Source organism: Cydia splendana, chromosome 11 (genome assembly GCF_910591565.1).
Source record: "Cydia splendana chromosome 11, ilCydSple1.2, whole genome shotgun sequence".
In the NCBI taxonomy this organism is placed as follows: Eukaryota; Metazoa; Arthropoda; class Insecta; order Lepidoptera; family Tortricidae; genus Cydia; species Cydia splendana.
In genome coordinates this window covers 16,403,400-16,426,236 of record NC_085970.1, presented here as the reverse complement: position 1 = coordinate 16,426,236, position 22,837 = coordinate 16,403,400, and the positions used below count along the sequence as shown (strand labels likewise).

At 37.3% G+C, this 22,837-nt stretch overlaps 2 protein-coding genes across 2 annotated transcripts in view; one reads left to right on the top strand and one right to left on the bottom strand.

Moving 5' to 3' along the window:
• The window catches only part of LOC134794925 (carbonic anhydrase-related protein 10), a 57,367-nt gene extending 41,124 nt beyond the window's left edge, over positions 1-16,243 (bottom strand). The window contains exon 1 of the mRNA XM_063766782.1: positions 15,777-16,243. The gene's annotated coding sequence lies outside the window, so the exon portion shown is untranslated. The remainder of the gene's footprint in view (positions 1-15,776) is intronic.
• Positions 16,244-19,678: 3,435 nt separating this feature from the next.
• On the top strand, positions 19,679-20,899 carry LOC134795068 (uncharacterized). The gene is made up of 2 exons (XM_063766906.1): positions 19,679-19,756; positions 19,864-20,899. Coding segments are annotated over exons 1-2 (873 nt in total). The 5' UTR covers positions 19,679-19,755; the 3' UTR covers positions 20,736-20,899.
• Positions 20,900-22,837: the final 1,938 nt, after the last annotated feature.

Here is a 22,837-nt window from a genome sequence, read left to right as displayed (position 1 = left end):
TTTTGATCATATTCTTGATTATTGGTATTTGTTTGGACGTCACTGGTATGACATTCAATTTATAGCATGACAAAATGACTGCTCGCTTTAAAGATTGCGCGAAACGTGACATGGTTGCCTTTAACATCTCATGCAACCAATGGCAGAAACTGGCCGAAGACCGACCCGTGTGGCGTCGTGCTATTCACGATGGTCAATTCAAGCACGACGATGCCTGGTTTTCCTCATTAAAAGAAAAACGCATGAGGCGCCACGAGCAGGCCTCCAACCCCCGCCCACCTGGGGGAGCATACACCTGCCGCGTGTGTGGCCGAGGGATCCTCTCTCGTATAGGGCTTTACAGCCACGAACGCAAGTGTCGTAACCAGGATGCTGCTTAAAACATCTGACACAGATGATAAAGGCCTATTATTACGTAGGCGAACAACACGCGAACGCGAAGCGAAGCGATGCGGCGCGGGGTGAATCAATCCTTTGATACCTATAGAAGTGTCCTACGTGGGCGATCTCGTTGCGAACGCGAACGCCTTGGGCCCGCCGCGCCGCGCCGCGTCGCGTTCGCGAGTTGTTCGCTTACGTAAGACGTAGCGTTAAGTACGTGGAGGGGTAATAAAGTTTTTTTCTTTTGCTGTATTTTATTTGATACATACATATAATCACGCCTATTTCCCGGAGGGGTGGGCAGAGACCATTTTATTTGAATAGCAACTTCATTAGACCAATATAAATCTTTGTTTTACTTTAAAAGTAATAACATAATTAGGGTCATTCTCAAAAAATATGTCTGCGGTCTGATTGCCGCGACCAATACAAAAGGTATGGTCTTGGCAATTAGACGCAATTACAGTCAGAGAATGACCCATTTATTAAAAACTAATTATTTCCTTTTTAGGGTTCCGTACCCAAACCCTACGGGACCCTATTACTAAGACTCCGCTGTCCGTCTGTCCGAATGTCCGTCTATCTGTCTGTCAGTTGAAATTTTCACAAATGATGTATTTTTGATGCCGTTATAACAAAAAATACTAAAAACAGAATAAAATAAGTATTTTAGTGGGGCTCCCATACAACAAACGTGATTTTTTTGCCGTGCGCGAGTCCGACTCGTACTTTTTATTTTTTACAATAAGGCAAAATCCAGCTTTTATTTTTTACAATAAGGCAAATTCCAGTACATTGTGAGTGCCAGCCGACCAGTGAGTTAATTTAGCTGAGTGGATTTGCCATTGTCAACGCTTGTTTATCGTCGGCCGACCGACTAATGGTATTAAACTTGAGGAACAACGCCACTTTAATAAACTTATTCACATGAATAGTGAGAATGTGTGGGTATGTAGCTTTGTTGCTTTGAATAGTTATTGTAGTATTGTTGTCGTAAAAATAGAACGCATGGCTATAGGTATTGCAAGTAGCTGGAAATTTGTTACCTAAAGATAAATATAGTTTATTATTCAAGTAGGAATATGGCAATGCGCTTATGAACTTATGAAGAAGATTTAAATCCCCTCTCAATTGGAGGAGGGTATCCCAATATGGAACCGGCAACAAACTCGGGACACGTCTTTTCAAAATATTACCTACATCTTATAATTAACATGCATTACGAGTAAATAAGAAAAAATACAATTAAATTAATGTAGAATTCATGCAATTACATACATGGTGTATTTTTTTTTATTGAAATTTGATTTAAAAATTAATTTAAAAATATCTAGAATATAAAGTTAACATTTCGCATGCACTAATCAGCGTGAGTGATCAAGGTCGTATCAAAATAAAATCAGTTGTTAAAAAACCAGTTCTTAATCAGTTGTTCCTAAAAAAGTAAAAAAAAATATAATTATGATAAAATAGCACCGACTTAAAATATTACCTACCAATCAAAGCGAAACGCTAAGTGTGCTTATCTGACACAAATTAAGGTGGTGATACTGGTGCTCGACGCGGTCACAGTACATGTCATCTTGAAACTTAACAGGGTGTCATCTATTGGGCATTAGCATGTAAGAAAGAAAGAAAGAATTTAAATACATTTATTTACGTCAACCAACCAGTTAAATTACAAATTTTACATAGGCACATACATAGACGTTAAATAGGACCCCCACTCAGCGTAATGCTACGAACGGTAAGCCGCAGCGCTGATTTTCAGTGGGGACCTAACTTATCACTAACTTAAAACTAATAACTTATTAGTAATAAGGAATACAGAGGATAATTACATTGACAACACATACAGGAAAAAAATAATATAACAGTAACTAAAAGATAACAAATTTATGTCGAGCACTAGTACCATCACCTTACGCCTCTGAACCCACTTAAATCAGTGTAAATACTCGTACGAGCCTAAAGCATCATACATTTGTAATTTCTTTTAGTCTAGCTACAATCTTTCCCACATTCAATTTTCGTTCCTAGCCAAAATGCCGTATCGCCAAACAACTTTCGTAATGACATACTGTGTTTTGACTTTAGGCGGTATTGTATTCTCTAGAGTAGTGAATAAGCCAGGTTCACAGATTAAATACGAGTAACTAAAGCAGATAAAGCATCAATGCCGCTATCTAGGCGTTAGAAAAACAGCATTTACAAATAAATTCAATTAAAATAATTGAGTTATTATTTACTAAAGAGAAGCCATAGAAAACAATGAAATTGTCGTAATCACAACCTGTACCACGCGACCAAAAAGTCGTCAGCCCCGTAAATTTCATCGCGCTTACGCGTTTAGTTTGATGTCAAAACATCAACTCATGGCGCAAAATAGTGGTTCTCTGTGCCAATTCTATGCGTAATTTTTGTGATGTTAATACTATAATACTACAATGCATTTTTTTCTAAGTAAGTATCTATCTCTTTCTAGCAAATAGGTAGTTAATTATAAGCTCCCGGTCTATATAACGACTGTTATAATTTGTATTGGCTTGTTTATTCTACCATTTTGAACATTTACTTAACAAATCATGTTAAATACTCATTACAGACATTACACATGCTGACAGTTTAAATTACGGTTAATTATCATCGCGCGGAACGAATTGCATTACAGTATTTAGTAACTGGAGACGCCTTGGCTGTCATTTTCTGTACAAAACAGTCTGCCGATTTTTGTGGAGGAGGGCCACGTCAAATGTATGGCTATTTCTACATGATTTGTACGTAACGTACAAATAGCCATATCAGGTAAACGTCAGGCCATACAAAAGTTTGCACAATTGTGCAAGGTTTTCGGCAGAGGGGTAAGCTTTCAAAGGCGACTCCAGTTATTAAATGCTCTAAGCGAATTGCATATCTATAGTTGGTCAAGCAGATCTTGTCAGTAGAAAAAGGCGGCAAATTTGAAAAATGTAGGCGCGAAGGGATATCGCCTCATTGAAAATATGAATTTCGCGCCTTTTTCTACTGACAAGATTTGCTTGGCCGTCTATAAATGCAATGCATGCTGTAAAAATATCCCTGAATAAATATCAAATGTCGTGGACAATCGCCCACTAATCAAAATTCGGGAACAAATTTGGCTGGCGTATCTATTGTATTAAATAATCCGGGGCAGAAGCAGCACAGCTTAATATTGCACACTCTAATTATCCTGGATTACGGCGTTACACCTCCGTCTGAGATGCCGTGAGATTGCGCCCGCTGAATTAATAAGCACCGTAGGTCGTGTAGGAGGGAAAAACTAGTACCGTAAAATGGGGTGAGTAGGGTCAAAACTGAAAATCAAACCTCGATAACATTTTATTTTTACATATGAAAACTGAATGGTGTATATAATAAGTGTTCCGGACGTTTGTATTTTAGTTTTTATTTTATTTTGGGTAGTTCTATTTCATAACTTTGACGATAAAGAGGAAAACCCACCTCACCCCGTAGTGCCTCGTATTTGGGGTGAGAGGGGTTTTCATACAAAGGTAATTTTGGAAAAATGTTGGATCGATTTTTATTATTATGCGTATTACTATAGCTCCATTGTAAATTGGAATACATTATTTTTGTAGCAGTAGCCTTAAAATCCCTTCTCACCCCCCTCTCAAATCTTCTCCCCCCATTCATAACCCACCTCTCCCCGCGAAACCTACTCACCCCGTTTTACGGTAGGGTAAGAGATAAATAACTTTGGGGTATGAAAACTGGCCTATTAAAAATTTTACTCATTTTGGTAATACTGGCCGTGCAGTACTTGTAAGTTTTATTTACTTTTAATTTTTAACAAGCAGGAACGTCTGTGAACGAAACACTTTTAAATTTATTCTAAGTTTTATTTACGTAAGCTATACTACAGAATGAGAGATGAATCTCATTATCTTATTCTAACAAATAGTTTTGTCCCTGCTTACGTAAGTAAAACTTACAAGTGTATCTTAGGCCATGTCCATAGGTCCACTGCGAGTGATAACTCTTCTTTTTTTGTCGTATCCATCTTGAGGGACGTGACGACTGTGGAGACCCATCATCAGTGCTCAAAAATAGAGCGATTTTTGGCCCAGTGAATACTAAAGTATATCCAGTAAATATACCCAGTGCATAAAATACTAGCTAGCCTGTAATGTGGCTTTGGTTTCTAACGTTATTCTGTCCGCACAATGCCTGGCCATATGTGGTAATTCTAGCGCTCAGCAGGGCATGATGGCCGATTTTATAAATGATATGGTTCGTAGGGGTTATTCCCACTAGTTACCACCAAGTTGTTACCAGTGGTAACTACTGGGAATTTTTTTCCCACCTTTTACCACTGGTAACTACTGGGAATAAAAATTCCCAGTAGTTACCACAAACTCGGTTTAGTGGTAACTACTGGGAATTTTTATTCCCAGTAGTTACCACCAAAATTTTGTTAGACTTAAATACTAATAAAAACACTATAAATAGTGTAGTATAAATATATAGAGTAATTTAATAAATAATTATAAGTCGATTAGTGTTTTAGTAAACTCCCTTAAAAGTGACCAAAAATACTGAAACAGTTTAACCGGTACTAGTACAAAAACTATGATATATGTACTAAAGGATAAATTTAATAATCCATTTAGATGATTTTTCAAGTGATTTTATTAGGTAATTCAAAATAACTCTATTTATACTATTCATACCTACTGTTTTTATTAGTATTTAACACTAACAAAGTTTTGGTTGGTTTGGACTTGTAAGGTTTTGGTTTTGTAATTTTTATTCCCAGTAGTTACCAGTGGTAAAAGGTGGGAAAAAAATTCCCAGTAGTTACCACTGGTAAAAACTTGGTGGTAACTAGTGGGAATAACCCGTTCGTAGTGTTAGTTCATGTCCTTACCAGAAATCGAACCCGGGATCTCCTGCTTCATAGGTAGGGTCACTACCAACTAGGCTAGGCCGTTGTTGGTTGGCCTTTTTTTATATTTTTTCCGAACGTACCGCTGCTACGTAGTCTTTTGTTTGTGCTAAACATAATTAATCGCCACACAATGAATCCGCAAAAGCCGTTGTTTTAAGAACGGATGAAAAGCCATTTATAACGCGTTAATTAATACTAATGATGTTATACAAAACCACCAAATGAGACAGGATGACTCGCCTTTATGCTAGTGATCTGTTTTAGTTAGAGCTTTAGGCTAGGTTCACACGGTGTTTAGTTTGATATCCAAATTTCATAAAAGATGGCGCTGTTACAACGCAAACTAGGTAACGGTAGTTGATCGTGACAGTTATATATAACTATCAAATACGGGAATAAATGATTGGTATTGGTAACGTAGCAACTTATTTCAAAACACGGTGTTAATTTTTCCCGTATATCGTATACGGGATTTTATCGAATACGGTAGTGACAGCAACATTTGTATGACAACGTTTAATATCGTTCACACAGCGTCCATGCGGGAAAGCCTTAGAGAATATAACCAAACGTAGTGGTCATTAACAGGCGTTCCCCTCAGTCGAAAATAGGCGGCCAATGGTCAACGACATGTCAACCACATGTATGGACTGACGTTTATCTGACATGGCTACGTTACGTATACATTTGATGTGCCCCTCCCCCGCAAAAGACGGCAGACTATTTTGTACCGAAAATTATAGACATGGCGTCTCCGTTGGTTATATCCTCTAAGGGGAAAGCCGTCTAGCAGTGTGGACGACTTTGAAAATTGCCATAGAAATTTTGCTGTCACTACGGTATTCGATATTAGTATACGATATACGGAAAAAATTACACCGTGTGAACCTAGCTTTAGGCTGTTTATTGACCAAGTGAAAGCAAAAGTCTCGTTCCAGCCTCGGTAAAAATGATTCCGTATGTCTATCCGGCTATTTTCTTCTGCAGGTCGCAATTTTCAACCGATTGTCGTCTTCGAGATGTCACTGTATTGTCTGCATTTCTTAAGAGCCCATCAACGTGCACACTAGCGCCACTGCTAAATAATCGTGATTATTTAAAGTTAACGAAAGATATTTAAAAAAGGGGGCCGCTACTGACTGTATTGTGTATTTAAGTACCTTTTGAATACATCAAACTAGTTTTTATGTTGCTGGATTCATAGATCTATGAACTCAAAACTAAAACGGCCGTTTTAACTTTGGACGCATAGATTGACGATGACGACGATTGATATTTACAGTTCGAAAACGGTAATTTGACTTGTAACTAAAGTGCTCCAATTATGTTGCGAAAAATACAATTTTAGAATTGCCGGCTAAGTAGGTGCAAGTTACCTATTATACATATTCAATCGATCGATCAAATGCCGCTATGTCACATAAATTGCATGCACCAATAATTATCAGTGACGTTTCTGGAGGTCTTAAGTAAACATACCTACATATTGAAATAGCCAGGTGTTTTCACAAAAAGGATAAAATTAAACCCGTGTTGGAGGGTTGACTATTAACCCTGTTTACACCCCATTTGAGACAATAGTATTACAAAGGGAAGTCTGTTGTAGCCTATAATTCCTGATTTGGGTGGATCTGCTATTATCTTTATAATGTTGGATAACCTATTTTGATTACTGATATTTTTAGAAAATGCTAATGCTAATTTAAGTAATGAATAGAATCAGGCGTTACTTTGCGGAAATCCATATTAATTAATACCGCTGGACTGTTGTTGAACTTGTTGACTTTCAATTGCTTATACGGTGAACTAAGAGTACTCGAGCTCGCACTTTAAGCTTTCCTTTGAGCGAAAGTTTTCCAGAAGTGGTGTGAGAATTGTTGCAGAAGTTGTGTAAAAATTATCACTTTTGAAATTACCTAGACGCGAACGAGATTCGCAATAAACACTAAACAATGTGTAAAAAGGCCCCAATATGAAGGTAAGCCACTTTGCCACAGTGCGACATAAAAGAGTAGAAATTAAATGAGGGCGCCACTTTCTTCGTAACTGGCACATTTTTGACGTAAAATGCAACCATGGCAAACATGGCAACCATTCAGTATGCAAAATGTTTAGTTCCATTTTATTTAATTTCTACTCATTCATGTCGCACTGTAAATTTGAATAATGTTATTTAGTAATCGTGCGTCTCGCTTGCGCTAATACATGTACGTACAAGTACGAGCGACATGCACGATACCCAAATAACATGATCCAATTAACATTATAATGTCAATGTACCTACGTTCAAATTAGCCTGTTACTCTTTATACCTACAGTCTTACAAAAGAAACTCACATACATACTTACATACTTATATACCTACATACAAACATGAACGCTGAAAACAATACACTCCTTGTTTTGGGCAGTCGTGTAAAAACTTACTAAAACTTATATTAAAAACCGTAAAATACCTAGTTCACTTATCTTATGAACAAAGTTCAAACACACGCCCGAAGTGTTAAAGAAAAAGAAAATTTAATCCAGAAGCCATAACTTTGGTTAAAAGAGTACTCTTACAAAGAACCTTCTGCCATGACTACGTCAAAAAGTTACTCCTATCTTTGCGATGGCGATGCGCGAAGAATTTCAAATGCGGTAGTATTTTATTTTCATGTAGAACTTTTACAGTACGAGTAGAGCATGGAATTTTGATTTTAAATCTAGCGTATCTTAACCTTTACATGGCTTGATGCCTAGGTTTCTTGTCCTAATAGCAGTGGAAAGACTCCTGCTTCATCAACAATTAGACGTACAGATATTGAATTAATCTTGCTTTTGTACTAATCGAGAGATTAAAGGAAACTAAACCCATACCTTGCACTAAAATGTCAGCTCTAATGGCAACGACACATATCAAAATTATCTAAGTTCATAAAAAAATTACACTGTCAAGTTTTTTCTGTTCCGTCCTGTAAATATCTAGTTAAGACTGTTACCATTTGGCGTAGACTTGAGCGATGTTTAAAACTACGTATTGACATGATTAGGTAAGTCCCTCTTTATTGGGAGTACACGTCTACACTAATGCACTAATAGACGGGCGTACCGGACCGCGACCTTGGTACGGTCCGAGGCCTGTTGGATCGAGTGGAAGGTGGTTCGCCGTACGTCTGTCAAGGATGTACTTGAAGTTAAAGCGAGAAAGAGATAAGCTGACCGGATCAAGGTTGCGGTCCTGTACGGCCTTCTGTTAAACTTTTAAATCTACAAGTATAGCACGACCACGAAAGATTTCACCAAGTCGGTATTAGTTAAAGATTTCGCGTAGACGAACTCTATTCTAATTAGGCTGCCCTTTTAAAAACCTTTCAATATGGGGCATTACTGCAATGTTCTGCCGCCAGAGTGCAGCACTAGCGCCTATAGTAAACCATAGAGTAACTTATACATACTGTGCCTTAAACTGTTGTTTGGCAAGTTTTCACATACAATAAAATATGACATTGATGCATCAAGGCGGTTTGTTCTAAGAGGCAGATAACTAAATTTCGATTTTTGCGTTCCCCGGTAGACCCCTGGGGGTGATTGTAATGGAATCTGGTAGTGGTGCCCCTTACGCAGTGTTTCGCGTAATATTCCCTATTATGACATGGGTATGTTTGTGAAAGTTAAAAGCGTATAAATAAATGAAAAAAAAACCACGCAATGCCACATCCATCCTCAGAAACTTTATGCGTCGAATCGTTTTAAGTTTTTCCATGAAATTGAGTGCGGGGTTTAATAAAACGTCTTTCACCTCCGTAAACAATATGCTAACTTTCACTGTTTGTCTGCACGTGAGGGGTTTTATAGTTTAAGAATAACATTGCTTAAGCTTTTGGGGAAGAAAAATGTAGGTGGGAATTTGCACATGTGTACAAGCAATTTGAAAATATAGTCTAGCAAACCATTCGTTACCTACCTACTTAAAATGCGAAAGACAACTGTCAAAATTTCATTCCTAACAATGGTTCCTAAAAGAAAATAGTTCCTAAATTTGTATGGCAGGAAGTAGGTAGTTATTCCGCGTTGCTCTATAATAGGAATCCATCATTTTACGAAAAAGGTAGGTCAAGGTAAAAAAAAAACCTTATTTGTTATATGTAGAAGGCAACTGACTTTTCATAGGAACTATGTAGGTACATATATAGACAGAATGGTCCCAATTCATCTCTTTCATTCTCTTGTCGTATGAAATCCAGAAGGGCGCCATCTACAATTAGTTTTGTAACTTTTTATTTTTGCTCGTCAAGTTGGCTGAAGTTAGTCGTCAGATTCGGTCAGATTAGCATATTTTAAAAGTGCTCGCACCTGCCAGCCGTGAAGTTGGGAAGACTCGAGCGTTCTGCGGTTTACACAGTTGGGCTGTTACAGTATGTCAGGGTGAAAATATTTAAGTATGAGTTAGAGTTAAGAGTATTTTCTGTAAACGTCGTAAAAACTTTAAAGCCTGCCTTTCTTCCTGGGTCCTTAGGCATGTTCAAACCTACTAATTTTCACGACTTGTATCATGAATTTCATAATAAAATGTACGTTTTTTAGAACGTTTTTAACACATCACTCAAAGCTTATTTTAAACAGCTGGAGGCTTACTGACCTAATTGCGTAAAGATCACAATATGAAGATTTTTTTTCTCTTATCTAATAGAATATATTATTTCGAATCTCTCATACAAATCAGCTTCATCATCATTCTAGCCTTCAGTCGCCCACTGATGAGCATAGGCCTCTCTTCGTGTACGCCACTAATCCCGGTCCTGGGCTAGTCTCATCCAAAAGTGCCCTGCGATTTTCCGAATGTCATCCACCCAACGAGCCAACGGACGCCAGGCGCTTCTTTCGTCCGAAAGCGTCCACCATTCCGTCAACATTTTGGTCCACCTGCCATCACTCTGCCTAGCAACATGTCCCGCCCAACTCCATTTAAGCTTGGTGATGATGTCACCCACGTCTCGCACCTCGCACAAATCAGCTTACCTACTGTTTACATTTCCTCTAGGTGCCCACCGCGTTTGCGTCTCTCTTCCCCGGTGTTAACTCTCAAATTATCATAGGTACCACTGAAATTAGTTTGTTGAGGATTATTTAATTAAGGCTTATTCGGGGTATTCTACTTGGCCCTTGTTTGGACATATTAAAAATCTTGGGTAGTGATTTTTTCTAGCCCTAAACGTCCAAGTCAATAATTATAAGGCTTTGGATGAGATTAAAATGATTATTTATGTCAAAGTTAAAATTAAAGACCCTAGAGTTAGACCAAGACAAGTCTGCAATTATTTTAATAGCACACGCAGTGCAAGTGTTATTTATACGTCATAAATTAGTTTAAAATAACACTTGCACTGCGTGTGCTATCAAAATCGTTGCAGACTTTTCTTGGTCTAACTCTATTAATTTTGTGTTTCACTCGGGGGCAAAATTTGTTTAACCCTCGTGCTTTGAAACACATTTCGTTCAAAATTTCGAATTAAACATTAATCTAGTATTATTTTTTCTACTTTATAATATATCCAACCATCAAAATCAAAATCAAAATCAAAAATATACTTTATTTATGTAGGCCTAGCAACAAGCTCTTATGAATCGTAATTAATCTTAATCTAATTATCAGAGCAATTTGTTGATGTTAATATTATTCCATAATAAAATTGGATTATTATACATATCAAATTTAACACTAAGAATTTCACAAAAGGATCGTCAAACATTAAAAAGATTGTATAAAAAATACTAGTCTAGAATTTCTAGAATAAAATCTAAATGTCAAAAAAAAAAGCATAAGTAACAAAAGAAGTAGATAGTAGTACATCGGAATATCCATTTCCTCATCAATAATCAAATATACCTAATAAATAAATAATCATTTCGAATAACAATTAATCCCACGTTGTAATATCATTCATGTAGTCTTGTGTGGTATAATAAGCTTTAGAAATAAGTTTACGCTTTACATAATTCTTAAATTTATTAATAGTTACTTCTTATTTATATGGTTCCAAGCCAACTCTAAAACCACTATAAATAATTAATATTCTCTTAACCTTATTTTATTTCTTATAAATATATTTAGATTTGAATAATTGTATATAAATCTATCGAATAGACATATAATTATTTTCAATTGCATGTATAAAAACACACCGTTCACTCGCATGTGCAGTTTATTTCGATCATCGAAAGAAGCAAACCGCCATGAAGGAATTTTGCCTGTTGTTTTTGATCTGCGGGGTCTCAGGCAGTTTAGCACAGTTGTCCACCAACCCTAATTCAGGACGAATTGGGAACTCAGCAGCACAGGTATTTGCCCCAGCAGGGGCTCAGATCAACGAGTTGGGTATAAATCTCCTAAACGACTTGCTAAGTCATAAGAGGCTTGCTAAACGAGTTACTACAACTAGTAAGAGGACTGGTAAAGGAATTGCTACTAGTAATCAGAAGCCTCCTAAATGAGTTTAGAGACAGAGGTGTACAAGTTCTAAACGAGATGGGAGTCAACGTTTCTGGCTTCCTAAACGGGCTAGGGATGCCGAGACCAAATTTACAACAAAATAGCGTCAATCAAATCGGCCCTATGCCAGATGTGTTTACTTTACTGGTGGACGGTCTGATGAATGGAATAAGGGAGAGCTTCAATTCTCAGTCATACACCTCATTCACTACAACTCAACCAAGTAAAACAGACACGCAATGACTAGATGATTTGGAATTGAATAGTGTAATGAATGTCGCTCGACTGGTGAGTGTATTTTCTTGTTTTAAAGCTTTTATATAATAATCATTCATCATTCATGATCTTTCCCTATCATGTATTACTCCCAAGTTTTCTAATCAAATGAAACTCTATGTGGTTGCTTTTTCTGGCGGAGGAATTCCCACTGTATCATCAAATAAGGTACTAATATTGTAAACAAAATCGATGAATTGCCTTGGTAAACTGAGTAACTGACTGAACTGCAACCGGAAATATGCAACTTGCTTAGTAGATAATAGCAATTCAAATTCAAAATTCAAAATATATTTAGTTCAAGAAAGTAGCATTCCAAGAGAGGCAGTACAGTGATCCCCACACTATAGGCTCAGCCTGTGACGTGGGAATCTTAGAGAAATATAGAATACCGATATGTTGCGGCTATTATTTTAACAGAATATATTATAATTTATATCAAAGCTACTAACATTTAAAAAAATCCGCAGTATATCGCAGCAACCGAGGCAACATTAAATTTTTACCTTTCATTTGGTTTCAGATCCTATGTACCAACAGGAATTGCTAGTAAGGTAACGAACTGGGGACGGTAACCACAGAGTACAGAGGGTTTACCGCGAAAACCGAAATTTGCAAATTGCGGGAATGATCCTTCTCTTTTTCTCCAATAAAGGAGTGATTGGAGTGACAGGGAAAGATGCCCGCAATTTTCGAACATTGATTTTCGCGGTTATATCACTGATCTTCTTTAACGATCGACTACGATCAGCAACGATCTACATATAATCTACAGCCACCCAATGGCTTATAAAAAGGTCTTCCATTCAATTATATCTATTAAGAATCTTTAATTTGACAAATAAAATTTGCAATTGTCTTGCCAAGTTTTAATTTGTGGGCGGCTCAAACCTAATCTGCAATTTTGACTTAAAGTTTAATGCTCGAATCACAATTTTTCTGAATAATTATTTACATTGACAGTTTAGTCTAAAAGTCGAGCCTAAGTTGAAAAGTGTTTTTATACATATCTGTGTTTTTTCAAGGTATTAATTTTATTTCGAAAACTTGTGGGAAATCTTATCGCCCTGAGTAAATTGGAATACTTTAGGTTCTGCTACAATAATCCAGTCGCTTTTTACCACAATAGGGTATTTGACTGTATTTAAAATAAATTATTTTACACCATGCATGAAATAAAGCACCAGAAGATTAATAGAGAAACGTAGACAGCAGTTATTTTTAGACACAATTTATATTTTAAACCCGTATAAAACTATAAAGAGTAATAGGTAGTTTGATTGTGACGTCACATGCTAGTGTTTCATATAAATTTCATACTAACAAAATCGTTTCGACAGTTGGAAAAAAGAAACTGATTTGACTAGTAGTCAAATACCCTATTAACCAGTATCATAGTAGGTAATTTTTTCCCCTACGATTATTTTTTAATCTTGTTTTTTATATGTGTTTGTGATTTTTTAAATCATTTATTTACATACAATATATATACAGTGGTACTACTAAACGAAATTAATAACTAGCTTAAATCTAAAATAGGCCCTTGAGGCATTGTACCAAGGATGCTGGCGGCATTTACGGCTGATACGTTGTGCGAGGTAGCCGCCAGCTCTTCGGTCACCAGTTACGTCAACCAGACGCTTCGCGATTTCTGCGAACAACTTATGCGCGCTGGGACCCCATGGACCTAGAGTTTCAACACCAAATGGTACAAAATGGTACTCTCTACCGAGGCTCTTATATTTGTTACGTTTGTGATTAGAAATTATTGCGAAATAAAGTACAGGTTAATAATAATATGTAACTTATAGTTTTATTTCATTATTGAATCCTTATGTATGGTAATAAAGGTGTTGTTAAGATATATTTGGCCACCTTCGCCGTCACTGTCTATTTGATACTGATTGTACATTCGTGAATGGTATATGTTACATTATTAATGCCCAGTGAAGTATAATGAGGATAATCACCGGAAATCCAAATCACTTTGCGTGTTTTGCTACATGAGCTACATCGTTATCATTTTTAATATGATTGATAATTAACACTTATACATGTATCCATGTCAATGATCAAAGTCAGTCAAAGGGCATTGGAGTTAGGTCTATTCGGTGGTTTTCTGTGAGATTGAATTAGAGATGAGGTCCACAAGTCCCACGGCCAAAAAACCGCTTCCTACAAACGAAATTACGCTCTCAAGTTAGTTTCATTATTAATTTAAAATAAAAATAATAATGAAACTTGGCATGAACATTTATGTAACATATATCTATGCTTGGGGCCAGTTTCTCAAAAGCTTGTAAATTGTAATACAAGCGGATGTCACTTTTTGACAGCTTTTGTTAGAAAGGGACTTCCACTTGTATTACAAGTTACAAGATTTTGAGAAACGGGCCCCTGGCCTACTAGTTTTGTTAGGAGGTACGAAAAATTGTTATACAAAGAAAATAGAGCTGGTAGAAGTTTTTAATTTTTACTACAACAGAGAAATAAATTAAAATTTTGAGTGGAATTAAGAAAATCTTACTACCTAATCCGTTTATCAATATAGAAAAAATAAACGCCTTCAAATATTTTGCTATACATTTTCCTCATCAGAACACGATACAGAATATGACCTTAAACGGATCCCCATTATTTTTGTTATACCTTGTACAGTCAGCAGCACAAGTTGCTAAGCGGGCGAGGTGTTCAAAATGAACTTCACGCGACTTTATTGTTAATTAAGAGCGTGTCAAGGTAATTTCTAACACCTCGCCCGCTTAGCAACTTATGCTGCTGACTGTAGAATACCTATTCAAAACTTTTAAAATTTCATGTTAACTTTAATTCTAAGTTTATATTAAGTCTTTGATCCAAGTTCGTACAAACTTCCCAACGAAGCAAACGGCAAGGGAACTAGAAGTCGGAACTCTTAACAATAATAAGTTAGAATTCTGTCCTGAGCACAGAAATACGTAACTTAAGTGAATTTCTAAAAGACATAGGTCCTTTTACACTTGAAGTAATATGCTAGAACTTGAAGCGGGAAGTTTTCGAAGTTGCACAAATAATTGATTGATTTAGTTCTGCATTTCAATGTATTTTAGAGTGAAATTTTTAATTCAGTTCTCCTTGAAGTGGGCATATATAAACTTTTAATTTCGTATAGTTAAATAAATCTCTGGCACTGGTAAATATCATTTGATATTTAAGTACCAGTAGCTTTTCGGTGAAGGAAAACATCGTGAGGAAACCGGACAATCCCAATAAGACATAGTTTCCCCTTTGGGTTGGATGGGTTGGAAGGTCAAGTGCCAGTCGCTTTCGTAAAAACTAGTGCCTACGTCAAATCAAGGGATTAGGTGTCAAGCGGACCCCAGACTATGAGCCGTGGCAAAATGCCGGGATAGCGCGAGGAAGAAGAAGATCACTAAATAAATCTCTTTAGATTAGTCCTTTTAGATTTTTACCACCATAAAAAACCATAAAAAAGTTAAGGCGTTCCATTTATGTATTTCGGTGATGAGATTTTGCGATTTTTAAGTGTTATCTGTTTAAGAAGAAATTGTCTGTGTTCAGGATTTGTTTTTCATTATCCGTATTTATTTCGGAAAGTACCAACCTCTTATAAACAAAGTTAAATATTATCTCATCTATATATTACTATGTCTTTATTATCTACTTTATATAGTATGTTTTTATCTTTACTAGCTTTAATATATAATGAAAACTCACCCTTCAAAACAAGCACACACTCAATATTCACTTCGCAAAATCAAAAATTCTCACTTTCACCTTCAGGTTACACTTACGAAAAAGTTTTCCGTAATTTTTAGCGACAAGCGACACCTTTCCCCAGACACGGCCACCCGCGCGAATGCTCGCGGTCAACTAACTTGCCTGGCTGTCTCCACTTTCACGAAATGAACTGAAAGGTCCCACTCAAAAGCAAAAGAGCTTTAAGCAATTTTTTTGATAAAGGATAAGGGAACTTATCTAGACGTAAAAAGGTTGACTTTTATTTGTGTTAGAATTTGTTTTCGTTGTACTTCGTTGTTTGTTTGGGAGGGTCGCAGAGGCGGGAATGAGTGTGTCAAAAAAAAGAAGCCAACCACGATTCACTGAGTTAAGGCTTTGGGGCGGGTTTTCACTGAATATCTTTAATTAAAACGGCAACTTTGCTTCCTGTGTAATGAGTTGAAGTTGCAAAAATCTGAAGGACGAAGAGGCTTTGAAAACTAATGAAAAAAAGTGTAAATACCAACTGAGATACCCGGGCTTTCATGAAGTTTTGTTTCTAGCTACATTTTTCAGTACAGGTTTTACGTGAGTTACCAGAGTAGTAGACTTACTTTTGGAAGTTCTAAAAGTATGCTTCAAATATTTATTTCAGTACTTAGTAAGTCATTCAAAATAAAAAAAATCGATAGCGACTTTCATTACTTACTTTGTCGTGGGATGATAATGATGATGACGATAATTGATAAAAATATGTTCTCCTGCCCATCCTGTCTCCATGTCCTTCCGCAGGCCTCAAACTATCTCCATACCAAATTTCATCGTAATCGGTTCAGCAGTTTAAGCGTGAAGAGTCAACTGACAGACAGACAGTTTCTTCATTTACTTTAGCATTTATAATATTAGTATGGTTATATTCACCGAATTGTCCACAAAATTGTCAAACGTAAGTATAGGAATAATTAGTACATTATGTTATGTCTATCTAAACGTATATTATGCCCAATTTGATAAAAAAGTAATTCAAATTCAAACATATTATGCCTTCGCTAACGCTATCGTTACATGACGACCGTGCCAGGATTCGACACAGAATTTTTTTGAAACCCAAAAATATATTTGGAGGTTAGTAAAGAACTAAGAAACCAGAGATAAATATCTTTAATTTCGGCTATCTAACGTTTTCTAGACCTCGCTGCCTACTTAATTTTTTCTCTATATTATTTTTCTTCCATTGAGATCAGCAATTAAGATAAGTTTTATAAAATGAATTTGATTGCGTATTAAAAAACAAATAATAATCTTAAATTTTCGTCTTATTGAAGTTATAATTAAAACACGATAGTGCGCAGATACATTACTTTTGTAAACATTGATAACATTTAGAACAATTCACCTTGACCTTTTTAATAAACAGTCGTATTTATCGGAGAGAAAATAATAATAATAATAACCCCACGGCCGATTCGGCCACGGCGACTGCTATCAACTCCGTTGCTGTCTCTGGTGTGCTCGCAAGTGGCTGACGTAACCGATCTTGTTACTTAAAGTTCGCGAACAATGTGAGCACACCATTTGTGTAATTATAATGTATTGCCGCAGGTGGTCTGGCTTTTACTTCGTGGCGCTTGGCATCCAGCTCTAAGCGCCGTCGCGATTCAAATTCGGTTAGAGTCAGACCAAGAATAGTCTGCAGCGGATTTGATAGCCCACGCAGTGAAAGTGTTATTTTAAACGTCAAAATTCTATGAAATTATGACGTATAAATGACACTTGCACTGCGTGGGCTATCAAATCCGCTGCAGACTTTTTTTTGGTCCGACTCTACGTTGGCATTTATTGCTGCCCGCCATTCCGTTCGTATGGCTGCCTGGTCGTAATCTCTACCCAAACTCGTAATAAGCACAATAAAATAAAACTAACATACTTCTTGAATAACAAGAAAAACTAATTATGGATATGTATTGCTTAGAGTCTGTGCGGAAAGAGAAGAGTCGTGGAATGTAAGGGAGCCCATACATTCTACGACTCTCTTCTCTTTCCGAAGATATTACTTCTATTCCGGCCAAAATCCTAAGATAAAGTTATATAGTTCAGCACAGCAAGATTCATTACTTTTATATACATTTTATATATTAAATAAATATCTTAACCAAGCGTATGGCCTACGTGCTAATCGGGATTAATTAGAATGCAGACAGTACTATGAACTACGATCGTTTTTTTTAAACCGTAAAACCTCTAGTATTACTAACATGATCCACCAAAATGGTATCCACGAAAATGTCCGTGTAGGTAGGCAAATAAGATGTTGCCATATCATTAATGTCAAATTTCTATGAACATATGACGTTCATAATAACTAAATAAATATTAGGGGACATCTTACACAGATCAACCTAGCCCCAAACTAAGCAAAGCTTGTACTATTGGTGCTAGGCGACGATATACATACGTATATAGATAAAAACATACTTATATACATAGAAAACACCCATGACTCAGGAACAAATATGTGTATTCATCACACAAATAAATGCCCTTACCGGGATTCGAACCCAGGACCATCGGCTTCATAGGCAGGGTCACTACCCACTAGGCCAGACTGGTCGTCTAAATACTGACATTTACTCACTTTGTTCTGTTCAACTCTACAACTAGTACAAAATGCAGTCTGTCACCGTCAACTTCAACACAGTGCTTAAAATTTCTGCCAATCTTACTGAGTACAACACAACATACAAATAAATAAACGAAATTCAAACTTATCTAAATTGTTTTCCATTTTATTGTCACCCCATCAACACATCAAAAGAATTCCACATCTGCGGATGACCTTAAAGACCTCGTCTCAAATTTATCTGAAATCAATCTTCAGTTGAATCAGATTAAACTTTTCAGAGCCCAGAAAATTATATTCATCCCTTTCCCTCCAAGGCGTGGCTTATAGCCCACGCATGCGTATAGAAAACTTCTTAAGAATAAGAATCGTCATTTTCTTCTCAAGTCCGATAATACATGAGGATATAATATAGAGATCTATATACTTGAAAGGTTTGTATATAAGCCTAGATTCCTTTTATGCCAGCCTTTCTGTCTGGCGCTTGGATGGGATGAGATACGATCTTATTCGACGTTGGGAGGATTTAACTTTGAGGGATACAAAGTTTGGATTCTTTTCTTTTGTTATAAAATGTATCTTTTATAAGAGAATCAAAAATAACATCATTATTATGGACGTTTTTTTATGTAGCTAGTTGGACTATTATGCTATAAAACTTTTTTTTTTCTAGCCTACTTTGGTGTCCCACTGAAGGGCAAAGGCCTCCCCTCGTTTTCTCCACTCGACCCTGTCATCGGCATTTTCCCACCATTTGGGGTAGAATGCGTCCAAGTCATCCCGCCATGTCCTTTTCGGTCTGCCATAAAACTAATCTGGTTATTTGTCAGAGGTCCTGTATGAGTCAAAGAAGTTGTGAGAGATATTTAAAATGACCCGAGCACAACTTGTTGCACAACAAGGGACTAGAAACATGCGTAGATCATTTTGACCACTTCACTCGCTTAGCTACTTTCTCGATGACTGTACCATACCGAATGAACCTGAATTAAAATAAGTTACCCACTTACCTAAATGAGCGCTTTAGCCAAAGTTATAACAACATCATCAACATCACATCAATTTATTGCCCGCTTTGCAAAGAAGTAAAGGTCAATATGCATTGGTATTAGTAGTCGCCATCAGATACATTGGAGTTGCCAAGGTGCTCAAAAATGTGTAAAACATGACGGCGAATTTCTAGAACATAAATTATAATCCCATTTTAGAGGTCAAAAAATTGGTCATCCAATATTGTATAATGTAATTTAAGAAAGCTATTTATAATAATAATAATAATGAGGGTCCGGTCACTGCTCACCGCACATCGCATGCTGCACCCACGCTCGTCAGTTATGAGATTGTACATCCCACGGAAGTGTGGAGGCCGAGGCTTCCTAAACGCCAAGGATCTCCATAACCGCGAGGTGTACAATCTCAGGAATTATTTCCTTAACAACGAGTGTGGGATGCATCGTGATGTAGTGGCAGTAGACAGGAACCTCACGCCGCTCTCCTTGGCAAACGAGAACTGGCGCAAACCTGTGGTACTAAGTACTGCGGATCGCAAGGCGGCATGGGAGAGTAAGGTGCTACACGGGCGGTACTACAAGGCCCTCACGGGACCCGATGTGGACCTGCTCGCGTCGGTGAACTGGTTACGATTCGGGGACCTCTTCGGAGAAACCGAGGGTTTTGCCTGTGCAATTGCGGACGAAGTGATGATGACGAACAACTATCGGAAATATATCCTGAAGGACGGTACGGTCGACATTTGTCGGGCATGCCGCCGTCCCGGAGAGTCACTCAGGCATATCATTTCCGGTTGTTCTCATCTTGCTAACGGCGAGTACTTGCACAGACATAATCTCGTAGCCAGGATTATTCACCAGCAACTTGCTCTTCTATATGGCCTTGTGGACCGCGAAGTACCGTACTACAAGTACTTACCTGCGCCTGTTCTCGAGAATGGTCGTGCCACGCTCTATTGGGATCGATCTATCATCACTGACAGGACTATTGTAGCCAATAAGCCTGACATAGTGATAATAGATCGATCGCAACGTCGGGCTGTGCTCGTTGACATCACCATCCCCCATGATGAGAATCTCGTGAAGGCCGAGAAGGACAAGTCCAGTAAGTACCTAGACTTGGCTCACGAGATAACCGCCATGTGGGATGTTGATTTGACGATCATTGTCCCGATAGTCGTTTCAGTGAACGGTCTAATAGCGAAGAGTCTCGACCAACATCTTGAGAGACTCTCGCTAGGTGGTTGGATCAAGGGTCAGATGCAGAAGGCGGTGATCTTGGACACGGCGCGGATAGTCCGCCGGTTCCTCTCTCTGCGGCCCTGACCACCGGTAGCTTGGGCCTTGCCCCGCTGCTGGCGGCACCCTAGGTTAGGTTTTTTATAATGTGTTTATATGTATTTTTTATCGTTTTGTAAGTGTTTTTATATTTTACTTTTATATTCATATTATAAATAACCTAACTTGAGATGAAAAATAAATAAAGAGAATAATAATAATTAATGTATTTGCATTTTTTGGAAAAAAATTGTAGTTTGGTGCGGCTTGGAAAAGGGTTTTGAAAATTAATTGAAAGAAGTGGATTCATTGTGACATCAATGTCTTCGTTTCTCATAAAAACTTCACAGTAACGAATAATTTCGACATTTTCTTAAAGAGTATTTGACTGCTTAGTTGCTTACTGCACTTTTTTACCCTGGAATAACCCTGAAACAAGTTCGAGACTTCTGTTGGCATTTTGCCATTTGCAATCCTCCTCGAATCCAATCTGTTCAGATTAAGGCTGTAACTATTAGGATATACGGATCAGACTATTGCTTCCAATCCATCCTTTTCTCCGTTTTTATCACTTTTTACTGACGTAAATTCAATGAAATAATACCACCTAACACCCCGTGATAATATTGTTTGTGGGCAGATAAACCTTTGGTGACAGTGAAAGAATTTTATCACGCTTATTGCTTACGATAGAAACATGATAAACACGTGCTTTTGTTGTTGAAATAAACATACTTTTAATACATACATACATACATACATAAGAGTGTGTCACATATTTTTGCATCCTTCGAAGAGTAACATATTATTGCAGGTGGCTGTACCAAGACGAATTTCTACCGTGATATACAAAACTTTCTTAAAGTTAAAGCAGATACATATGGTATTTATCGCAAATTGTCTTTTTTATAATAGTAGAGTAAATTTAATATGGTGTCCCCTTCTATGAGTAAAACTTACAAATCAATAACACTAAGTAACGTCATTCCCATACACATGGAACCCAGTCAGTTGGTACAGCTTTATTGAATTCCATGTCTGACGCAAATACCTCCAAATTTACTCAAAGCTTTTCACCAGCGTCGCAAAATACATTCAATGGCATCCTAGCACTACAACTGAATACGAATTCGTATATCAACTTACTTTTCAAACCTCTACTCTTCCCTGGCATAACAAGGATATTCAACTCTATTTTACTAAAGTTAAGGTTGCTTTTATTAAGACGCGAGTAAGTTAGTAGGATTGGAAAATTACGACGCGTATTTTGTTACTGTTAAACGTGACATATCTACTTATTGCGGAGTTCGGTCACGGATGCTCTGCGTTCCGCTATTGGGCGAGAGGTGGCGCTGTCGATTGACAGTGAAAATTTGCGCCCAACGTGTGACTAGACGGTTTCTTTAAGCAAATGCAGGAACGTGTTGCTGACTAAATGGACAAGTATTCGAGGTAGACGGTACAGTCTTTATGAGGTTACATCTTATTATCTTTGATTTTAGTACTCGTCCTAAGAAGTTTAAAATGTTGTGCTGTGTGTGTCTTACGGAGATTTTAATTAAGAGTGTAATAATAGTAATAGATCAGAGGGCCTATGACTTACGTCAAAGTCACAAATCTAGTAAGTCTTGGGTTACATAATATTTCATGTGTGTTTTTACCTTTCTACTTTATTAAAGGATACAATATTTAGTAGTCTCGTTATAAACTGTCAGTTACACTAATCAAGTAGGCTTTCAGTTTGCTCACTCGTAAATGCATGGCGCTTCATAGTATCACGTCACTTTCATCGTCCAATTACGACGGGTAACAACCAAAGAATCTCCGGTTATCGACTATAAATCTCATTATATCCCAAAACAAATTTCTTCAAGCATAAACAAGCGAATGACGCTTTCCTGTAATCAAGTCAAGGTTCAAAATAAAACGCATCCAAGTGGCAGGCGGGGCAAAGTTGAATGCTGTCGGTTCAAAATGCGGTTACGATGCAAAGTCGACCGCGATTCACTTACAGACTCTTTCCCTGGGGAGCCTCGTTTTATCTCCGGATTCCCCGACATTCTTCAGTGGGATGAATACATCAAACGCTCGTCTTTAATCGCTTGAAAATTCTCGGGGGAACTTTGAACGCTCTTTTGTAGGGAAAAGTA